The sequence below is a fragment of the Ostrinia nubilalis genome, chromosome 7 (assembly GCF_963855985.1).
Source record: "Ostrinia nubilalis chromosome 7, ilOstNubi1.1, whole genome shotgun sequence".
In the NCBI taxonomy this organism is placed as follows: Eukaryota; Metazoa; Arthropoda; class Insecta; order Lepidoptera; family Crambidae; genus Ostrinia; species Ostrinia nubilalis.
In genome coordinates, this window is record NC_087094.1 from 8,997,544 (window position 1) to 9,021,434 (window position 23,891).

General features: G+C 38.7%; 2 protein-coding genes across 4 annotated transcripts in view; one reads left to right on the forward strand and one right to left on the reverse strand.

Annotated features, from left to right (window-relative positions):
- The window catches only part of LOC135073214 (uncharacterized), a 29,255-nt gene extending 17,677 nt beyond the window's left edge, over positions 1-11,578 (forward strand). For all 3 annotated transcript variants that reach the window (XM_063967311.1, XM_063967309.1, XM_063967310.1), the window contains exons 10-14: positions 8,136-8,300; positions 8,663-8,829; positions 9,398-9,565; positions 10,473-10,664; positions 11,242-11,578. In XM_063967311.1, the coding sequence (XP_063823381.1) occupies positions 8,136-8,300; positions 8,663-8,829; positions 9,398-9,565; positions 10,473-10,664; positions 11,242-11,333 (784 nt within the window). In that variant the 3' untranslated portion in view covers positions 11,334-11,578. The remainder of the gene's footprint in view (positions 1-8,135; positions 8,301-8,662; positions 8,830-9,397; positions 9,566-10,472; positions 10,665-11,241) is intronic.
- Positions 11,579-15,111: 3,533 nt separating this feature from the next.
- On the reverse strand, positions 15,112-22,262 carry LOC135073220 (uncharacterized). Its single transcript, XM_063967318.1, has 9 exons — positions 21,962-22,262; positions 21,809-21,880; positions 21,473-21,723; positions 21,248-21,396; positions 20,540-20,732; positions 20,057-20,230; positions 19,746-19,979; positions 19,545-19,634; positions 15,112-17,475 (listed from the first exon to the last, which is right to left on the reverse strand). Exons 1-9 carry the CDS (start codon positions 22,053-22,055, stop codon positions 15,979-15,981), a joined length of 2,754 nt encoding a protein of 917 aa, XP_063823388.1. The 5' UTR covers positions 22,056-22,262; the 3' UTR covers positions 15,112-15,978.
- Positions 22,263-23,891: the final 1,629 nt, after the last annotated feature.

The window sequence follows — 23,891 nt, forward strand, 5'->3', positions numbered from 1 at the left end:
TTCTATTGGACCGTTTAGTTTGAGTGATGCAAGTACTTAATATGGGTGAGAGTTGCTAAACAGCTTCGTGTTGTTATGGTGGAGGTGTTATTATGACGATAAGAAATTGCTGGCTATCATAAAAATATTATGCCCTAGTTCGCTGGAACAAATGTAGTAGTGTGTTGTGCTTCTCTTAAACTGATAAGTACTACCACTTATGTATGTACTTGTACCTACATATAAACTTACTGCAAAAGAGGTAATCATAAGCATACATAGCGACTGTTCCGTCATCGTAACTATTCGTTTAATTTTCATAATAATCGCGGGTATCGATGTCTCTGCATAAGTATCGATGTAGTGACAAAACGCAGTCAAACTAGGCTGCTTATGCGCTCCGTCCTTCGAGTTGGATTTTTATTGACAACTTGAGGGCAGTCACGCTTTGGAGGCCGCACCGGTCACATCGCCATCTTCTATTCGTATCTAACGGGCCCGTCGACGCGTGTGCTAGTCACCCTCCCATGTGATCTCAACTTACCTCATCATCTACACGCCCAAATGTGCTAGAAACCGAAGGAATTCCCAACTGCTGCTGCCCATACTCGAGGTGGAACTGTCATCGATCTGCTCAAGGTACGTGAGTGCATAGTATTTTGTCATTGCGTACTGCTCGTACAGAACATCGATTCCTTTTTACCGGCAAGCCTTCTACGGTTTGATCCAGGTGTAGCAGGAAGCCACCAATCGCCTTCTAATCGTGGTGCGTTTGCTACATCCTTTTTTGGTGCCGAAACCCGGGATAGTTTCCACCTAGCACCTGTAAATTGTACTGTATCGCGTTCCAAATATCGTGGTATTTCTGGTTAAAATACTCGGCAATTAGTAAAATCTATTCATTTCATTCATCGGTTATTGGTTGCAGAGTTAATCTATTTAATCAGTATTTACTTAATCCAACATCGTGCGGTATCAGTGCTTACGGGTCACATCAGTAAATATCGTAATTTATCCGAATTTCCTATCGTTAAACATCGTAAAGTATTGTCTTGAAATATTGTAGGATCAAATTAAAAAGCAATCTTTCATCATTAATCGGTGCTTAATTTATTCATCGGCTTACAGTAATTCTATTTATAGACACTACATTCATCCACATTCATCTAGTACATTTGTTATAATCGTTTTATTTATCGTACAATATCTAAAACATATTGTAATATCGTTTAAATATCGAAACTACATTCCTACATTTTTATTTTTACTTTCGGGTAGTTGTACTGTTCCGCGCCCACCGGTGATCTCTCGTACCTACTTATCGCACCGATTCAGCGCCAAGCAACTACGAACAACATTTTAAAAGTAAAATATTTTATCGTAGTTCAGTTCAAATTAACGTAAACAATTTTTATATTTCGTATTTTGAATACGCTAACTTGTAATAATTACAGTCGTCATTTTGTATCTTGTAATCGTACCTGTAACGTTTAGCGTAACGTATCATTTAAATATCGGCCACTTGTTATCATTATTGTGCGTAACCTGTGTGCGTGTGTGCATCATCAATTCAACTCGCAGCTGCATTCCACAGCGGCCGCACGTTTTTTGTCTAGTCAAGCGTTAGGGTGGTAACACACTGAGAAAAATTAATATTTTTATTAATTTCATATTTCGTTTTACACTTTTACGTTAAGTATTTATAAACTAAAATGTCACTTTTAAGCAAACGTTCGACGCGAAAAACGTTAAGAAAATCTAAATCTAAATCAATCGAACATGAATATTCTATGCAAGATTTACCGTCTTTGCGTCGAAAGCGAACAATTTCTATTAAACGATTGAACAAAGCTTTGGAAGTTGGTCAATTAGCGACAAGCGACCCTTCTCAGCGCGATTTGTTCTTTTCTTATCATCAAGACATTAAACAAATAGCAGAAACATTTGAAGACGCACACTTCAACATATTGGAACTTTTAGATGATACGGACGACCTGGATTCTTGTATACAGGAGCAATTTGATGACACTTATTACAAAATCGAATCTATTTACCGTACCTTAACCCGGAGTGAAGATGCTGAATTACAGCAATCGAAAAGCGTCTCGTCATCGTTCAATATTCGGTTGCCAAAAATAACGCTTCCTACTTTTTCTGGTAACATCAAACAATGGCCGGAGTACTTTGATACATTTAACGCTTTAATTCACAATTCATCTTCACTCACCGACACGGAAAGGTTTCACTATTTGGTATCATCTCTTAGCGGCGACGCATTGTCCATAGTTAAAGCATTCCCATTAACTCACGAGCATTATAATGATGCGTACCAAGCCTTATGCGGCAGGTATAAAAATAAACGCGATCTTGCTTTTACTTGTTGGCGCGAAATCCTTAATATTGAGTTTAAATCTAAAGATGCAAGGGAATTTCGTAAATCGCTTGATATAGTGGACGAAAACTTAAGTATTTTGAAAACTATTAACTTACCGGTTCAAAATTGGAACTTTGTTTTAGTCTATCATTTATTGTCGAAATTAGATACAACCATGCGTCGTAGCTTTGAAGAAAAGTATTGTGATATCGAGTTTCCAACATATGACCAGTTGAAACTATTCTTGCAATCTAAATGTGAAGCTTTAATTCGTGATACACATTTTTTAGATACATCAAAATCGAAGCCTATTCAAAATTCTATAAAACGCCCTAGTGTGTCGCACACCTTAGTGGCTGCGAACGATAACCGGCGTGCAACTTCGAGTGATAACGTTAAACCCATTCAGAAGTGTTCATATTGCAATGATACACATTCAATCTCATCGTGTTCCGAGTTTCGTAAGAAATCTATCGATGAACGTATAAAAATAGCTGAAGAAAAGAAGTGGTGCTATAATTGCTTAAAGTCATCTCATCAAATCAAGAATTGTAATTCTTTCTTTACTTGTCGGTTTTGTAAGCGTAAACATCATACTTTGCTTCACCGCGATAAGTCCGATGCGCCCAGTGTGTCATCATCTTTATTCACAAGATCGCAGTCGAAGCCTACTGTTCTATTAGCCACCGCTATTGTGCAGGTGAAGGACGCTCACGGCGACTTGCAATCTTTTCGTGCACTCTTTGACACGGGAAGCCAAAGTAACTTTATAACGGAATCGGCTGTTAAGCGTTTGCAATTGGTACCTACTCAAACTTCAGTTAGTGTTAGCGGACTCGGAGATGCTTGTGCACCTATTAACGGTGACGTCACTTGTTGCGTAGGCACAAACAATAAAATTGTTTACACATTGAACATGCATGTAATTTCTAAAATATGTAGCGATCAACCTATAGCTCAATTAAATACATCTCGATGGTCGCACATTAAATCGATTACTTTAGCGGATCCTAGTTTCGATATTCCCGGACCGATTGATATATTGTTTGCTGCTGATGTTTTTGCCGAATCGCTGTTAGGACAGCAAATCAAGGGAAGTCAAAATCAACCTACGGCTTTTAATTCGATTTTCGGTTGGCTTCTCCTTGGTAAAACGTATTTGAATCATAGCACGGCATTACTCACACATACGTTATCATTCAGTATCGATCACGAGTTAAACTCGTTAGTGAAACGGTTTTGGGAACTAGATAACGTACCTAAAGCAACTTCATTGACACCGGAAGAACAGTTATGCGAAAATAAGTTTGTCACCGAGCACGAGCGTGACACTTCCGGTAGATATATCGTTAAATATCCGTTCAAGGATGATTCTGATCCTATGTTTCGAGGTTCTCGCGAGGTGGCGTTACGACGGTTTCATGCGATTGAAAAAAGACTATCTCGTGACAATGAATTATACACTCAATATCGCGAATTCATGTCAGACTATATCGAGTCCAATCACATGTCACTAGTGCCACTCGATCAAATGGGCAGGGGTAAATATTACATCCCACATCACTGTGTCTTACGTCCTGACTCCACAACGACACGTCTTCGCGTTGTGTTCGATGCGTCTGCAAAAGACTTAAACGCTCGTTCTTTTAATGACACGCAATTAATCGGTCCAAAGTTACAACCCGACATTTTTAAAATTCTTTTAAACTTTCGACAACATCAAATCGTCGTCATGGCTGATGTTCGCCAAATGTATCGGCAGATTTTAGTTTCGCCTGATCACCGAGAGTATCAACGTATTCTCTGGAGACCGTCGCCCAGCGACGTGCTTCGAGAGTATCGTTTGAATACGGTTACTTACGGTGTCGCTTCATCTCCTTATCTCGCTTGCCGTACTTTGCGACAGCTTGCTGATGATGAAGGAGATGCATATCCTCTGGCGAAACAAATCGTTAAATCGCACGTGTATGTCGACGATGTGGTTTGCGGATTTGACAGCTTTGACGTTGCTCAAGAAGCAAAGACGCAACTTATCAAACTTTTTAACTTGGGTCGTTTTGAATTGCGGAAGTGGGTTAGCAACGAACCGCAGCTCTTGTCTGATTTGCCTATTGAACTACACCTACAAGGTTCAGTATCTCTTGACCAAGCGGAACCCTCGCCGTTGAAGGTTCTCGGCCTTAAATGGGACCCTTCATCCGATTCTTTTCTTTTCTCAGTAAAACCTGAAATTAAACCGTGCACAAAACGTTCTATTCTAAGCGAACTCGCTCGGATTTTTGATCCCCTCGGCTTTCTTTCACCAATCACAATCCAAGCTAAATGCTTGATCCAAAAACTTTGGATTCTCGGTGTAGATTGGGACGAAACGCCACCTATCGAAGTCGTCCGTTCATGGACTTCTTATTCCGATCAACTTCCGAATCTTACTCGTCTTCGTATACCACGCAAACTTACCTGTTCGAATTCAAAATCGTATGAACTGCATGGCTTCTGTGACAGTTCCGAGATCGCTTATGGCGCTGTCATTTACTTACGCACAATTGACGAGACTGGTAACGTTAAAGTTTTTTTTGTTTGCTCTAAAGCTCGAGTAGTTCCTCTGAAACGTATTCCATTGCCTCGATTGGAGCTTTGCGCTGCAGTTTTATTAGCTGACCTATACAAATATGTTCGTGATACTTACCTTTCTGACATTCCCATCAATTCAGTTTTCTTGTGGTCAGATGCTACGATCGTTTTGTCCTGGCTTCGTTCCCATTCTTCTCGATGGACCACTTTTGTAGCAAATCGTGTAAGTCACATACAAGAGATCTCACCTTCTGAATGTTGGCACCACGTTTCTTCTGGAGATAATCCAGCTGACATCTGTTCTCGCGGACTTCTTCCTAACGAAATTTTAAATAATTCCTTATGGTGGGCGGGACCGTGTTGGCTGTCACAGGAGAAAGAGTCATGGCCTTCTCATTCTCTTGCTTTATCAAAGCAGGACGAGGATCTTGTACAAGCTGAATCTCGCAAGTCAGTGGCATTAGTGACGGGAAATGTAAATGAAAGCGACAATTTTAACGTTTTAACCGACTTGACGAACAGATTTTCATCTTTACAAAAACTTTTAAACGTTCTATCGTATGTTAATCGTTTTATCAACCGACTTCGAAAGCGCTGTAATAAACGTGAAAACATTTTCATAAATAACGTCGAACGTCACAACGCGTTAATGCAGTTAGTTAGACACGCACAACTTCAAACCTTTTCAAATGAGATTGTTAATCTAAAATCTCAAAAACCTTTAGCAAAACCATTTCGAAAACTTAATCCGTTTATCGACGATTTTGGTTGCCTCAGGGTGGGCGGTAGACTATCACGCTCAGGGCTGGAGTATGATCACAAACATCCTGCTCTGTTACCCTCAGATCATTCGCTAACTGATCTAATAATCAACTTCATTCATCGTAGCTATTGTCACCCAGGCGTTAACACGACTCATTGTTTGCTCTTACAGCAATTTTGGGTAGTTTCTGCAAAACGGACAATTCGCCGCATTCTTGCTAAATGCATAAATTGCTACCGATTGCATCCACAGCCATTGCAACCATTCATGAGCGACCTTCCGGCTTACCGTGTTAACCAGGTGAAGCCTTTCTCTGTGGTGGGTGTCGATTTTGGCGGACCGTTCCGCATAAAATTAGGTCCTCATCGTGGCGCGAAGATCGATAAAGCGTACCTCTGTCTGTTTATATGCCTCGCGACTAAGGCGGTCCACTTGGAGGTCGTGTCTACGCTATCCACTGACGGTTTCATCGCTGCTCTTCGCCGTTTTGTAGCACGTCGCGGTCGTTGCAATGTCATGCATGCCGATTGTGGAACCAACTTCGTCGGTACTCGAAACCAACTTGCATCTTTAATGCAAGATGCTTCACAAGCGGAGAAAATTGAATTCAAATTCAATCCTCCCTCGGCTCCCCACTTCGGAGGTGTTTGGGAGATACAAATTAAAGCGGCTAAAAGTCATTTATATCGGGTCGTTGGCGATCAAGTCTTAACTTTTGAAGAGCTGACGACACTTTTCGTACAAATCGAAGCCATTTTAAATTCGAGACCGTTGTGTCCCGTAAGTGCTGATCCCAGCGATCTGTCAGCATTGACACCAGGTTATTTCTTAACGTTAGAACCGTTAACAGCGGTCCCCGATGAGGATCTTTCTTCCATTAACATTAATCGGCTTCATCGGTGGCAGTTGTTGCAATCTTTCCATCAGAATTTCTGGTCCAGATGGAAACACGAATACCTTAACTCTTTAACGCAACGCGCTAAATGGACCAAAGATTCAAAACCATTAGCTGTGGGATCGATGGTCATCATTAAGGATGACAATCGAGCGCCGTTACACTGGACCCTCGGTAGGGTACAGCAGCTCATTGCTGGAGCTGACGGAATCGTTAGAATCGCCATGGTTAAAACTGCAACCAATAACTTGATTCAGCGTCCATTGGTTAAGTTATGCCCTCTGCCAATCGAGGCCTAACTTAAGTTCAATCTCGTATCGTATTCGTATCATATCGTTTTTCGTAAACTTAGTTTTAGTTTTATCAATAGTTTATCGTATATATCGTTTATCAGTCTTAGCGTTAGTTATTAACCAGAAAATACCATAGATATTTTGGTGGGCGGGATGTTCCGTCATCGTAACTATTCGTTTAATTTTCATAATAAGTAATCGCGGGTATCGATGTCTCTGCATAAGTATCGATGTAGTGACAAAACGCAGTCAAACTAGGCTGCTTATGCGCTCCGTCCTTCGAGTTGGATTTTTATTGACAACTTGAGGGCAGTCACGCTTTGGAGGCCGCACCGGTCACATCGCCATCTTCTATTCGTATCTAACGGGCCCGTCGACGCGTGTGCTAGTCACCCTCCCATGTGATCTCAACTTACCTCATCATCTACACGCCCAAATGTGCTAGAAACCGAAGGAATTCCCAACTGCTGCTGCCCATACTCGAGGTGGAACTGTCATCGATCTGCTCAAGGTACGTGAGTGCATAGTATTTTGTCATTGCGTACTGCTCGTACAGAACATCGATTCCTTTTTACCGGCAAGCCTTCTACGGTTTGATCCAGGTGTAGCAGGAAGCCACCAATCGCCTTCTAATCGTGGTGCGTTTGCTACAGCGACCTTGCCTAAAAATACCAAGGGTGATGGCAGTTTGAAATAAAAATAATGGAAGCAATCAAGTCAATCTCCTCTCCACTCCTCTGTAATGTCCCGGCGTGTTTAAGGTGATGCCTTGCGAATATTGGGCGTTTTAAAGAAGCGCAGAATTAGTTTTAATCGTACTTTTCTTATTACTTATGTTCTTATTTTGAAATATGTCATAGTTGACTAATAAATCTAGTGTCTGGTCGAAGCCGAAACATGAATGGAAACAATTTTCTCGATAGAAAAAAAATCCAAAGATGACCCTTCTATTACACGGTTTTTCGTTTTATAAGCAGATAGGTTAATATTTCAATACGAAAATTTGGTATATTGGTAAGGTAATAACATATTCTAAGTACTGGTCGAGTTATTTTCTTTAAATAGTGTTTGGTTTTTCAATAAATACATGATTTCCGATTTTTGTCGCTTACGTTATTTTATTCCGCGCCGCGCGCGCTATTGCTGTCCCTTTCCTCGCACTGAGAAATCATATTTCTATCCCTCTGTGTGCGAGGCATTCAGTCGGCCGAAAACTTTTACGAGGTAGCGCCTTAAGTCACTGAACTGTCGCACTTGCAGCCACATGCCGCTGTCAACGCCTGAATGGTGGTGGCATACGTCTACAGGCGTGCTGGCGATGCCTATGAACACCGTGCGGCGGTATGGCGCCGAGACTGCTGCCGTGTTTGCTGTCGTCGCGCTACTGGGCACGTTGTGGAGCGGCATTGACGCTTACCTACCTTGGTGAGTGATGAATGACTTCAGGTAAATTGCTGAAGTATCGACGACCTGGAGAAGGTTCCAAGAAGCCCATATATGTATGTACGCAGCCCAAGATCCATCGTTAAGGATCACGACTCATCGTTAAGGATATCCTTTGAGAAGGTCTTTGTCTTTTGTCCAGCAGCAGTGTAAATATGGCTGTGTAATGAAATCAGTTTGTCGATTTCTCATTTGATCGCTTATCTCCTTATTTTAACTAGGGACACATCCCAGAATCGTAATCAGATATCTACCCTCTGCAACGCCAAAATGCCTGTTTAATATGAAAGACTGTTCCTTTTGCTGCTCGTATTAAACCGCATATCAATTCACCATATCAATAGGACGATGATGGACCTGAACGGCACGATCTTCAAGGTGGGCCTGACGCTGACGGCGGGCGCGCTGCCGGCCCTGCCCGCGCTGTGGTGGGCGGAGGCGCTGGTGGACTTCGTGGGCCACTCCAACGTCTTCATCACCGCCTTCACCTTCTACTGCCTGCGGTACACTGGTGAGTGCTGGACATTGCTGCTATAGTCCTGATTCTTCATGCTTCTTTGGTCTGTGGACGCTACTCGAGAACTTTTTTGCTTTAACGGCCATTAGCTTCAAGATTTAATATACCCCGCCCATTGCTACTAACTATAGTTACGCTCCACGCTCTTTAGATAATCTTGAACCTTCTTGTCACAAATACCTACCACGATATAATTTTCGTGAATACTACTGTACTCACTACTATACTATTCGTGTAGACTTCAACCAGAGAGATGCCAATGCCAACTAATGGGCTGAGTTCGAAACAATCGAAACTCGGTGTCACGTTAGAAATTCACACACAAAGAAATCAAAATATGTGCTCAATATCCACTGTGGTAGGTATAACGGTAACGTTCGAATAATTTTTAGTACTACGCAAGCAATGTAAGCTACTGTTTACATTATGACGTCGCTGCTATCATTGATTTCACGAGCAATGTGTGTTTTTAGGCATATTGCTGCGACACCGGCCCCGCCTCCTTATCACATATCCCTTTGTTTGTGATCTGTGACTTCAACCATTCCTTTATTTCCTCCAGGTTTAGCGTACAGCACAAACTACTATTGGATAGTGGCGTGCGAGGTGCTGGAGGTGTTCACGATGAGTCTGGTGTGGGTGACGGCCGTGCTGTACTTCCGCCATCTGGTGCCACGCAAATACACCACCACGGGCCAGGCGCTGCCGGTCATTGCGCACTTCTGCATTGGTGAGCGACGTTTTATCACCTTAACAGTCGGTCATTTTGAGGGGGAAATTGAAATAGGGAAAGGGATGGGACAGAAGAATGAACTTTAACTCGGCGTAGACACGCCTCTCTGGACATATCGGAAGGTGTGCTAAGGAGATAGGTACCCTGTATAAGTGCTTATATGGCGTCTTTATGGAACAATCCGTATTTGTGGTCATGTTTCCGGAATGAGGGTTTTTGCGAATGAAAGATCCGCTAGATGGCGGGACGTGGATGTGGGGTCTGACTGCTGCGTGATTGGTGGATTTTGACATATCGTCGCTTGCCTCTCTAACTGACGTAACTGACATTTTGCAAAATTTTCAGGCGATTAGACAGATCGATTCGTCTTGCGAAATTGATTAAGATGGTGTAGATAACTCAGTTTCGAAAAAAATGTCAGATACGTCAGTTATACATAGATGACCCACGGTGAACTGTCCCACCAAACTCAATGACAGGGGGGCGCTACCATCGTTCAACTATATGGTTTCCAATATGGCAAAAATCGGAACTAGCGATCCGGTATTGACGGTGGCGCCCCACTGTCAATGTCATGCATAGGACAGTTCAGTATTTTGGAACTATAGATGACCCACGCTGAACTGTCCCACCAAACTCAATGACAGGGGGGCGCTACCATCGTTCAACTATATGGTTTCCAACATGGCAAAAATCGGAACCAGCGATCCGGTATTGACGGTGGCGCCCCACTGTCAATGTCATCGATAGGACAGTTCACTATTTTGGAACTATATAGAGGCAAGCGACGATATCTGTCAATGTCATGTCAAAAATAATCAACCATGCAGCATTTGGACCTCGCGTCTACGTATTGCCATCTGGTGGATTTTTCAATCGCGAAAACCCTCATTGGGTTTAACAGGGCGGTGCATAGGCGCGATCGTGAGCGGCGTGGTGACGCTAGACGCGCCGCTGGAGTCGGCCCGCGCAGTTTATCGCGCGCTGGGCGTGGTGGCGCTGCTGTGTGCTGCCGTGTACCTGGCGCTGTATCACCTGCTGTTAGCGCCACGCTGTGCTGCGCGCCCTGTAGCGCCGCCGCACCACCTGCTGCAAGGTAATGAAGCCGCTCGATAGCTTAACCCTTGAACACAATATGCCTAACAAAAAGATATTTACATTAGTTTTCAACAGCAAATTAATGTGGGAAGCAAAAATAATATGACCGCAGCTTGCTTGGATTGGATTTCCGACTAGACTATCGATAGTTTTCAACTATTACCCGACTGTCGATAGTTTACAACATTTTCCAACTATCGATGGTCTAGTTATTGTCCAAGTATCGATAGTCTCAAGTATTGTTCAATCATTTTATTTGCATTTTGTGTAATATTTTGCCTGTGTGTTTACGTAATGATTATTTATTTTCTAAAAAGCTTCCACTGTGGACGGCCAACTAAATGGTAGAGGTACGTCATCTATAGATATCTACCCGATTTGAATTCAGTTCAATGCGCGGTTGTTTTTCCCCTTTTTAAAAAGATACATAACTAATTTAGTTCAGGGATTTCCTGAGTCAACTTTGATTATAAGTCAAAAAAGAATGAAAAAATTGGCCACAAAAAACTACGACCTAAACCGTACGTAACATTATGAATATTTATTATATGAAGACGATTTCTTTTTTTTTCCAGGATTAAATGCTAATGGCGGATCGAATGGCACATACTCGCCGATGCGAGTATACCACGAGGAGCGTTCCAGGAAAGGCCATTTCCGATATTAAGTCTTCTATTTATTGTTTGTTGTCTTAATCAAGTTAAAAAGTGCCTAGCATATCATTTATCAGTCTTGAATGTCATGTCATTAGTCATGTAAGTTTTTCAAATAATATGTTAGTGCAAAATGTGATATAATAAGTGCTTTTTACTAATTTCTGATTAAATAAGTATGTTAAAATTAAAATAACGCCTAATTGTTTGCATTTTTGTGAAATGTTATTTTTATTAAATGAATCTCATGTGTCTCCGACATTTCGTTCTTTTATTGAAGTGAACAGAAAGTAATCTATGGGATTATATTTTTAGAAAATTTCGCAGAAAATAATAAGATTAAAAACGACCCCTATTCCTTTATAACAGTTTACAGTTTTAAAGGTATTACACACGTACAAGAAAACATGAATGTTATTCAGAGATTTTCATTGTTTTATAGTCTTCGAAAAAGCAAGCAGAGCATAAACGAGATGATATAATTTTATCTCGAATTATAATAGAAATGATACACGGACATGGTTAAAGTACGAAAGGATAAGGCAGGAATCACATTGACCGGCGCGAGTCGGCGCGAAGCGCAGCGTAGAAATGCGGTGGAATGCGCGCGGAGCCGACCGGCTTCCGACGTATGCTCGCGCATCCGTCCGGATTGAAATGTCAGTTGATCAGTTGAAAGCAATTACGCCTCTAAGAGCTGTTAATAAGGCAGGATTCACATTGAACGGCGCGAGTCGCGCTCGCGAACCCGCTGGAATACGCTCGGAGCCGACCGGCTTCCGACGCATGCTCGCGCAGCCGCGCGCGCCGTCCGGATTGAAATGTCAGTTTAATCAGTTATAAGTAATTACTACTCTAAGAACTGTTAATAAAATACCATTTTCTTTACAGCCGTGTAAGTGCGCTCCGACGCGCCCCGGTCAATGGGCATCGTACCTTAGACAGCGTTTTATAAATTAAATAGTCATAATATGAAATACCACATTTAATGTATTCGTCTTACTAAACAAACCCCACATCTTCGCTAGATAAGATCACAATGATCACATTCTTATAAATCCGCATATTCTATAACATACAGATAAGCTTTAATGAAAACGTGCTAAATTCTTATTTACATAATATTAATTTACTAAGAAGCTTTTATAGTAGCATCTTAAAAGTTATATATAAAATGTATGTACTCCTTTCAAATAGTTGCCACAGGCATGGTCTATAAAACATCATCAGTTGGAAAAGCAGTTTATAATATTTACAAATACTTCTTACACGTTTAATCATCAGTTTATACGTTAGATATAAAATGAACATAATAATGTACTATAATTTAATATGTTCGTGCTTATTAATTTCTAACGCACTTTTATGTCTATATTTTATAAAGTAGTATAAATAAAGAAGTTGAAAATAAACAACAAAGGGCGCCGCGGCGTTGTTATAACAATAACATAATTTCAAGCAAAATAAATGCTATTTTGAAAGTACGAAAATATTGGCAATCGTGATTACGGCTTGCGGTCGACTTCCAATCATCATTAAAGAAAAACATTATAAATAAAATAACTCAATGAGATTTTTTTTCCTGTTAAAAATTTCTTCAAAGATGACCTATTGCAAGCTAATACAAAAGAAATGTTTTTAAAAAGTATGCAAATTAGTCCATTATTATGTAGAAAAGATTTTTTTGATAATTTAGTCATTTGCCATTTTACCAAACACCCTGTATTTACAACGTAGCCAGCTTCTTTATACAGCCGTTCAATAACTGTCATGCAAAGACCGAAACAGAAGAAGGTGTAAGCTTTTTTGTACCGGTCTCTCTGCATTTCTTTGACATCAAAAGCTGAAAACCATTTTTAGGTCTACCATTAAATAACGCTTATTTAATTAAAGGGCTAAAAGACCAATCATAGAGCGGCTGTTTAATCTGAAATTATAATAAATTCAAATCTATGCCTGTTACGATATTCTTATCCACAGTTTTTCACTAACTTAACTTAAAAGTAAAATAACATTATGAAAAACAACAAAGAAAGTGTTGGTGCTTACCTACAAGATGAAGTTTCCACAACGAATTATAATTAGGTATGTGCCCGTATGCCATGGGTACGACCTTTCGAGGAGTCCAACCTGAGTAAGCCTGAACAAATACATCCCAATTGGATCATAAGATGAATTAAATCGCAGAATATATATATCCCTAAATATACTGGTCATCACAAAAATCGGCCCACCTATGTTTTACAGGAAAACTCGTTTCTACTGACACAATCATGGTGCCCCAACAATATTGGTGTTATTTGAAAGCCCAAAATATCCTTAAAGAAAATCACATTTAATTTCTTAATAAACGATTTAAACGATTAACATATACAATAAATGTAGACTTGAAAAAGACCTCACTTTGGGCTCACCTCTGGGATCAATTAGACCAATTTTTATGGTTATAGAACCAAATAATGATCTCACGTGTCCTCTTTAACAGTTCGATAGCGATTAATCGCAACTGAACAGTTTTATAGACATAAAAGTTGGCTCAAGCGTAACTACCTATTTTTTTAAGAAGTGACTGCATTCTTCTACAGACACATTTTTGGGGTAAAAACCTTTTCTTTAATGAAATGAAGTTTAGAACTAGGCTTTTAAATGGTGCCAATATTAGTGGGAAGTGGGGATGCATACGTTTGAAAGTGCTTGTCGCGGAAGGGTCGATTTTTGTGATGACCAGTGTATTTTGTAACCTTAAGAAAACTTCATTAGAATCTAGATGACTAACTTATTCCTAAACAAAAACACGCAAAACATCTCATCTTGTAGGCATACTCAAGATTTTACATAATTATTTTAGAATAAATATATCAGTAAGCCTTCCCTATAATGTGAAAAAAATGTGAAATAAGTACATATGTTGTAATGGTAAACTACTATCAATCGATATATGGGCATTTTAATGCGAATCCTATTAATATTACAAATGCGAAAGTTTGGACGTCTGGATGGATGTTTGTTACTCTTTCACGCAAAAACTACTGATCGGATTTTAATGAAACTTTACAGTATTATTCTTTATAACCAATAACATATAGGCTATTAATTTATGACGATCTGTGACAAACTAAATTTCACGCGGGTGAAGCCGCTCGCAAAAGCTAGTGATATCATATTTTACACAGCCATGGAAATTATCATAATAAATGACTGACTTCGTCTCCGGCTTCAAGAAACTGCTATGCCACACAAAACATGGCCAAAGAGGAGGACGCTACACAAAAACGAACATGAAAAAGATCCAATAGTAAGTATGAAACGACGTAACGACCGTCCACATGCTGGCCCGACCAGCCGTAATAGTATGCACGCCAAATATTAGCCAGGTCTAACATACCTAGCATATATTTTTTAAGGATAAAAAAACAGCAGAATCACACCTCACTTGACCTTACAGACGATTTCTTGAATGTTACTGCTGTTGTGCCGTATGATATTGTCAGTAATGGTTCATGTAAATTGCAAAGGAAACGTACGAATACGAATTGCTGTATAATCTGACAGCATCTAGTCACCTAGTGGATAAAACCCAAACAGCGTGTATATAAATCGTAAATTATGGGCTAGTCAATTGAATCGGTCTACGTTACCAGATATTTAAATAAATTAATATTTAAAATGACAACTTATTTCACAGATACATACTTAAATTTAACCACATACTTTTATTTAATTAGCTATTTTAACTAATTTCGAATAGAATCACGGATGTGCGATTGATCTGTATGAATTACTAAAACCATATTTAATTACATACATGTTTATTTAGTCTGGTCAGTAATATTTTATAATAATTGTAAATGTTAACCCTTTGTAGTATTTATTGAATAATGTACTAAGTTAAATACCGCGGATAAATAGTAGGTAGTACATTTTTTCACGATGTGTCCGTAATTCAAAACAACACTCAAAAATTAATTCAATCTCAGTCATAGAATCTGTCCTGTGATTGGTCTAAATTTTAGACCAATCACAGGACAGATTTTTTGATGAATTTAACCAATCAAGTCTCAATCCGTGCTTGAAATAATAATTGGGATGATGACTCGGTAATGATATTTCATTACCGAGTCAGAATTTCTATTGAAATTCTATTTAGTCCGTTAGATAGATAATAAAAAAAAATATTGGACACGTATTTTTGTCTTATTCGAATAATTTGTAGTAGTTGGAATAGTCGCGTAACGTCACTTCTAAGAAAAAAATCTACATGCATAACGTCACGCGTCATTTCAACTTGATGTAGCACTGATAATACATAATTATGAAAAAAAAGAGAAAAAGTACGTGTCCAATGTCTGTCTGTGTCTAACAAATGATTAAAATATGTGTTATCTAGCATATTATCGAGTTTTGAACTTTTGAGTTTTGTTCTTTATTACGTAGTTATACCTAAATTTACATTCTTACAAAATGTAAAATGATTACAAAAAAATAGAATAGAAACATACACAGATAGTACAGACTACATTAATAGAAAATAATCTGACCAATTTGGATATATTATTGGCTTTATACTTGGATCTACCTTAATTATATTTGTAGCACAAAAACATTCAACTTACGACTTATTAACTATAACTAACAGGAAATAAAAAAAAAATATTTAAATTAAAGGCTTTCAGTAACTTCCATGGCTTTGTTGCTTATCAAACTGTCGCCTTCATCGACGTTATCATCTTTCAAAAGGGTTTCTATCATTTCTTCACTCATTTCAGGATCATCTACTTTTTCCTCATTATCATTATCTTTACCAATTTTCTTCTCATCGTCTTTTAAAAGCTCTTCCTTAACAACACTATTATCACTTTTCTCTTCGGTCTTTTCAGTGTTACCATTAATTTGTGCCTTGGTTCCGTTATCAGATTCTGCTGTAATGTGATTATTTTCAGAAAGCTGTGCATCACTTATTTTGCTTGAGATAGCACTTCCTTCATCTGTCGTTCCAGTGTGGTCCTCAATTTTTTCAACCATTTTAATGTCGTCTCCTTCTTTTGTCCCACTCCCGTTTTCTCCCCCAATTGAGGTGTCAGCATCATTCAAGGACACTTTGTCACCATCATTATTGGGACTACCCATGTCATCTGCACTCTGAGAATCTTTTCCCAAGCTTCCTAACTTATTTACACTCTCATCTATATCCTCTGACATTTGGGATATGTTTTCTATTGCTGAGATATTATCAGCTTTATTTTCTGCACTATCATTATGATCACTACTACCGACACCTGTGAGATCAACTTCTTGATTCTCAGTACAATTGATTTCATTTGTAGATTCCATGGAATTTTCGTCAATAAATATGGGATCATCATTATCTTCAGGCATCAAAATTTCAACATCATCATCATCTTCACTGTTGTTTTCTCCATATTTTTTCATGATATATTGTTTTAATTCCTTATTCAAGTTTTCTTTAATTTCTGAAAATCTAGTTGACGATGTGTTCAGTAATCGTTCTAAAGACCTGTGCATGTTTCTCATTTCATCAACAGTTCGAGTTCGTAAGTAAACTGAAGTAGCTTCATTTTTTAGTTTATTTAGTCGCGCTAAAGAATATTCCATAGCGTCAATTGCGTCTAGTAAATTATATCTATACCACTCTACAGGAACCTGCAAATCACATTCTCTTGATGAAGTATCATTTGCTCGATTTGCTTTAGTGGCTTTTGGTGTACTTCTTTTAGTATTTGATCTCACATTTTGATTGGCGCGATTCGGTTTTGATGGTGTTGAGACTGCACTAAGTTTTGCCGAGTATGTGGCGCCTTTAGGAGCTACATTTTTTCCTTGCCCAGTTTCTGCAAGAGCCACTATAGTAGCAGAATATCCACCTGGCATATTTGGGTTCGCTTTAATAGCAAATATGCGACCGTCTGGTAATCGGTACATTTTGTTTGATGATAATGTTTGAGGGTCGACTCTGAACTTTAAACCTCCAGTCAAAGCATTGACAGTGACATCGTTGTCGGTCATTTGTATGATGTTATCAGTGACCAGTTCCGATGAATTATCTGAACGGTGTAGGGTCGGAGTGCTAACCTTTGGAGCAGCCACAGGACCTGGAGTAATACACTGCACGTCATCGTCCGTGTTATCTTCCGTCACCTGGAATAAGTGATTTTAAAAATTAATAAATATACACTCGCGAGCAAAAGTATGGAATCACTTACATGAAGTTGTTTCCACGCGATCTTGTGTACTAACGAATTTGTTAGTAACAAAAAATGTAGCACCATTTTAAAGATTAAACTTTTAGCTTTAAATTGATACCAAATTCATTTAAATCACACCAGTATTTAAAAAGATATCCCGGTTGAAGTGAAGAAGTAAGGAAAAAGACATGTATCAACTGTTTGATACGTCGCGAGTTGCGGCCTATTTACCCCCTATAAAAGCACGTGTTTTCGGATTTTTGCTTTCACACGTTGATTCATACACATCTCCGCTTCTTTTGACACTTTACCTGGGATTCTACACCTACAGAAGCAGCACAAATCGTTGCACTATTGCAAGAAGGGCTCAGCCAGCGGGCTGTCGCACGTCAGCTCCACATAAGCCGGTCCTGGGTTTCGAAAGTTTTAAGACGCATTCGGGAGACTGGTGGCTGTATCCCGAGACCAAGTTCTGAACATTGCCGGTGCACATCGCAGAGGGATGACCGTTTTTTCATGTGAACCTCTCTATAAAATCGTCATTTGCCTGGTATCGACGTCCAGCAAGAGCTCAGAAATGTTCGTAGGATAGCTGTTAGCGAGTGGACAGTTCGTCTAAGATATAAGGAATAGAATTTGACTCCAAAAAGGCCTGCCACAGGCTCGAAACTGACGGCAAGTCACCGACAAGCACGCTTTCAATTAGCTCGCACTTATTTTGATGGGAAGGCGAGTAATGGAGGCGAGTTTTGTTCTCCGATTAATGCAGACTGTGTTTGCAATGCAGCAGTCGAAGAGGTCGGGTCTATAGGCGGCCTAGGGAGCGATTTGTGCAGTGCTGGTTCGCTGAAACAATAGCTCATGGGGGTGGCTTGCTCGACTTCCCATCGAGATGTGTACGAGCAAATTGAAAGCGTGCTTGTCGGTGACCTGCCGTCAGTTTCGAGCCTGTGGCAGGCCTTTTTGGAATCAAATTCTACTGCTTATATCTTAGACAAACTGTCCACTCGCTAACAGCTATCCTACGAACATTTCTGAGCTCTTGCTGGACGTCGATTCCAGTCAAATGACGATTTCATAGAGCGGTTGACATGAAAAAACGGTCTTCCCTCTGCGATGTGCATCGGCGCTGTTCAGAACTTGGTCTCGAGATAAAGCCACCAGTCTCCCGAAAGCGTCTTAAAACTTTCGAAACCCAGGACCGGCTTATGTGGCGCTGACGTGCGACAGTCTGCTGGCTGAGCCCTTCTTGCAATAGTGCAACGATTTGTGCTGCTTCTGAAGGTGTAGAATCCCAGTTAAAGTGTCAAAAGAAGCGGAGATGTGTATGAATCAACGTGTGAAAGCAAAAATCCGAAAACGCGTGCTTTTATAGGGGGTAAATAGGCCGCAACTCGCGACGTATCAAACAGTTGATACATGTCTTTTTCGTTACTTCTTCACATCAGCCGGGATATCTTTTTAAATACTGGTGTGATTTAAATGAATTTGGTATCAATTTAAAGATAAAAGTTTAATCTTTAAAATGGTGCCACTTTTTTTGTTACTAATAAATTCGTTAGTACACAAGATCGCGTGGAAACAACTTTATGTAAGTGATTCCATACTTTTGCTCGCGAGTGTACATATAAATAACATGCCCGCCGACATTTTATTAAGATAAAGATTTATTTATTATTTTCCATCAATTACGACAATCAACATTGATATTGATACTCAGTATCTCAACCGCCTTCCGAGTTTGTACATCAATCTGTGATAAGGGGTGAGTGTATTCACGAACGAAATACTATCTTGCTATAAAACAATGTCCGCAATTTCAAGTGATTTCACGGAATTCGGTATTTTAATACAAGGGGGCTACATTTTTTGATTTTGATGGACGAATTTCAAACGTCAAAAGCAAACATCAATTAAAATAAACTTAGTTGGGTTCTATGTAGTAAATTAATCAACTGGTATTTTCTACTGTTAAACAATATTACAAAGAAAAACAAAATTATTAACATTAGTGATTATTACCTCACATAAAGGCTCCAATGGAAAATCAGGAGTGCACACGACATCATCATCTTGACTTGTAGTCATAGTTGCCACAGCCATATCAAGTCCCTAAAGACAAACGGTTAGTAAAATTATTACGATTAACTGTTTAAAATAATAGTTAAAAACAGAAATTGATTTGGCTGATTGAAGAATTTCAGCAATTAAATAAATTAATACCTGTGTTAAACTTTCCAAAGATAAATTAATATTATCAGAAGCCACCATGTTATATGGAGTGTGGTAGGTGTTGTTAATAAACGAGTTATTAATATTATTATATCCATTATAATTTGTTGGTACTAGAGGTGGCAATGGTACTGGCATTACAGATTTTGGCCTTATTCTTGTATATGTAGCTGCTACTGCTTTCCTATCTTGTGCAAATCTAACAGGATTTACCACTACAGGCATCTGTAATTAAAAAGTAATTTCACAATTAAACTAGAATGTGTACTATGTTATGTATTTGTTTAAAAAAATAATCATACCCTTGGTTTTTTCGGTTGAGGTCCACAAATAGTGGGGCTCATATTTTTTGAACACGGAGCTATTGCTATTGGGTTTTTGATGATAAGTAAACCCTTTTCTTGAGTTGCAGGTCTTTTTTGACCTTTTTTTTCTTTTGGTTGTTCTTCGAGATTGATGGATGCAAATTTTTTTACCTGTATTTCACAAAAATAGTTTAATTAGGATATTCAGTAAGTTATAGTGAAAATAGTGAAATGATATTGAATTATGTATTACTTCTCTAAAAATTCATCTTGGTCAAGAGATATTATAGAGTTAATAAAAAAATTAAGTAGACTGAACCCAATGCGCGTTTAACAATGGCTAAATAATAGTTTTCATAACTTTTATTGATATCAGCATTTTGGCTCAAAAATTAGTCGATACTCATAAGTTTATTAAAAAGCAGAGATTGAACATAACAACCTAGAAAATTATGAAGCATTTATTAATTTAATAGTTACCTGAATAGTAGAAGGAATTTTTGATATAGCTTTTTTAGTTTCATTTTCCTTTTTAATTTCGTCTCTTTTCTTTGCTGATTCAGATTTTTCTTTCCTTCTATTTGATTTATGTTTACAGCAATTGGAATGATCAGTAGCACAATCTTTTTGATATTTTTCTTTCAGTACTGGATCTTCTGTTTTATAAGTTATCCTGAAATGTTAAAAGTACTTTTAATATGTTAATAATAGAATAAGAAATTTCAAAATTACAGTCACAAAAGACAATGCCGGAAATTGGCGTCTTTTTTTTCGTCTATAATAGATAGTATTGTTTGTTTACACATACAATATCACTATTTTGTTGCAATTTCTTACAAAACTTGTGCGCAAAAGGCAAACCTAATATGTAAAATCATCAAACTTCTAAAGCTCGTAACTACGTTCAGACTGACTTTAGAGGTATACATGTCATAGTAAGTTTGGTTTATTACACTACATATTTTGTAATAAAAACACAAGGTTTGGTCGATGGCCGCGCGATAAAAAAAAAAAGACACCTTCCAAACAAAATCTGGCATTGCCTTTTAGTATCTGATTTAAAAAAGAGTAGAAGAAATAAAAGAAAAGTAAATAGAAGTAACAAATCGCCAATGCAATATGGAAAAGAAATATAATATCTTTTATAAAGCTAGTTTTACATTGTTGTTAAATAATAAACATAATTACTTGTTCTTCAAGTCACAATAGCGCAGAAGTGCCCAACACACAGCACGAAGGTCCCAAAGGCATCTTGAATTACATTTAAAACATTTCCAGTCATCAGTATTTTCTATTTCTTTAATTTTTGCAACACCAAGGTTGCGTTTAATGCATTTCTGAAAAGTTGCAATCATTTAAACTGAGTACATGCTGTTGTAAATCATGTTTACAGCAAATAGAAATAATATTTACCGCACAAAATACATGAGGGCAATCTGAACAACAATACACTTGCCCACCCTGCCCACACCATCGACAATAAAGTTCTGAGCCATCATCTCCCTTTTCAAATTCACCGCTATTATAAAAAGTATGGCATGTGTGGCACACTAATGTACGTAGCATAGGATGAGCGCGCATACGAGTCTCATTGCGAGTGGAACTTCCCAAATGGCGATCACAAGCAGAACAATGTAATCGCATAGATTTTATAATATTCAAATCTGGAAATAAATAAAGAAAGCCATAAGTATCAGGCGATGAATGCGAAAGTGCAAATGACTGCTTGACGTTATGAGAATAACATACCAGAAAACTTCGTCCTATAATGAGTTCTTTCCGCATCAGAGATATCCTCTTCAAATTCTTCTTCAGTTGGATCTGTAAAGAATTGATTTAAAATAATGGATGTAGATTTAGATTTATAACCATTTTATTACATAGTAAGCATATATTTGTTACCAGGGAAAGGCGGGAATACAACATTATCGGCCGAGTCTTGAACCGGCTTTTCACTCTCCGCAGAGGTTCCTTCATTGTTGGCAGTTTCACTCATGGTGAAAGTAGTAGTCTTACTGTGCCTAGTTATTATAGCATTCGTAGATAGCACGAAGTTAAGTTTGAAACTTGTTAATCCGTAAACACAAAGCGATAACGACGTGATACAAGAGTTAGTATTTAGAAATTAAAACACTAGCCCAAAATTCGGCCATTTTAGCATTTTCGCTCCACAACCACAGAGAAAAAAGAAAGGAAGGAACATAGAGTAAACCATGGACTCCATGGAGTAAACAAGACTAGAAAATGGAGAACAGTGACAGCACATCAGATTTTTATTGCAAAATAACACTTATTGCAAGCCAGATATGACACAATAGTGTATAACTTGATATGATGTCACAACACATTCCAACAATAGTGGGTCGTTTAAAGTCGTATCGGTTTCGTATCGTATCGTATCTTACAGGTGATTTTTCGTTTCTATTGTGAACTAGCTGACCCGGCGAACTTCGTATCGTACCGCCTTAGCGTAGAGATTTTCTTTATATTTTTTTCCGTAAAAACCTTGTACAGAGTATTAGAAAACTACAAAAAAAAATCAGCCAGATCGGTCAAGCCGTTTTCATGTTATGTCGTGACAACGGAAAACGGGTTTCATTTTTATATATATAGATGTAGGGCGGCTAGAGCCCCGATTGCGCTAACTGATTTGTAATTTTGTATTGTCTCCACTTCATTCGCGTTTAATTCTGTCCACACTCCAGTTACGCTCCATTTTCATTCTTATGGGTCTAGACAAAGTGCACATTATAATCGCAAACCAGTCGAAAAGTGGTCGAAAGGCCTTTTTAGGGTCCCGTAGCCAATGGCAAAAAACGGAACCCTTATAGATTCGTCATGTCTGTCTGTCCGTCCGTATGTCACAGCCACTTTTTTCCGAAACTATAAGAGTTGGTGGTTGGTGTTAAAACTTGGTAAGTAGATGTATTTTGTAAACCGCATTAAGATTTTCACACAAAAATAGAAAAAAACAATAGAACAATGGGACATTTTGTATGAACTCCGTCCCCAGAACTGTAGGACTTTAATACCTACCTTATAATATAAGGTATAGTACATGCTAATACTATGATTTTATTATAAATGACAGCTCAAGTCTGTATGTCTCAGAAAAGTTATGTCAAAAAATAAAAAATCATAATCAACTCTCAAAAAATACACATTAAATCACTTTTGACCGATTTAAAATGGTATCACGACAGCTCGACCCCGGGACAAATCGACTCCTGCGACAACTCGACCCCTGCGACAACTCGATTTTTTCAACGCTCAACACTTTTGACTTACTTCAAATGACTGCTGGACCCTACAACAGTTCGACCCCGGTGACAACTGGACCCCTGTGACAACTTGACCCCATCAACAATTCGACCCCCTTTTTTTTTTGTACGTGGAAAAAATGCATAAAACTGCATACCTGCCGCTGTGGTCAGGCGACGGGTTATGTGGGGCTCTCCATGCCAGAAGGCCAAGGCAACCCACTAAAACAACTACGAATGTCCTTCTTTCTGGGCATAGGGGAAATGCCGGTATAGCGAACCTTGTCCCGATTTCGGCCTATGCCCAGTTTGTCCAGCAGTGCGGACCCACCTTTTGTACCACGGACATCGAGTGCGCTTTCGCGCATACTATATACAGAACCATACAAACATATACAGAACATATTTACACATAACAATTGTAACATTATTGTAATGTGACAACACTACTGAGAATAGACTATAGATTGGGTATGTATTGTCTGTGGATAATGGAGAGTAAAACAGGATGTACATGACACAGTGATTATTTTATTTAATAAATCCCAAATCATCAACAGTCAAATACAATA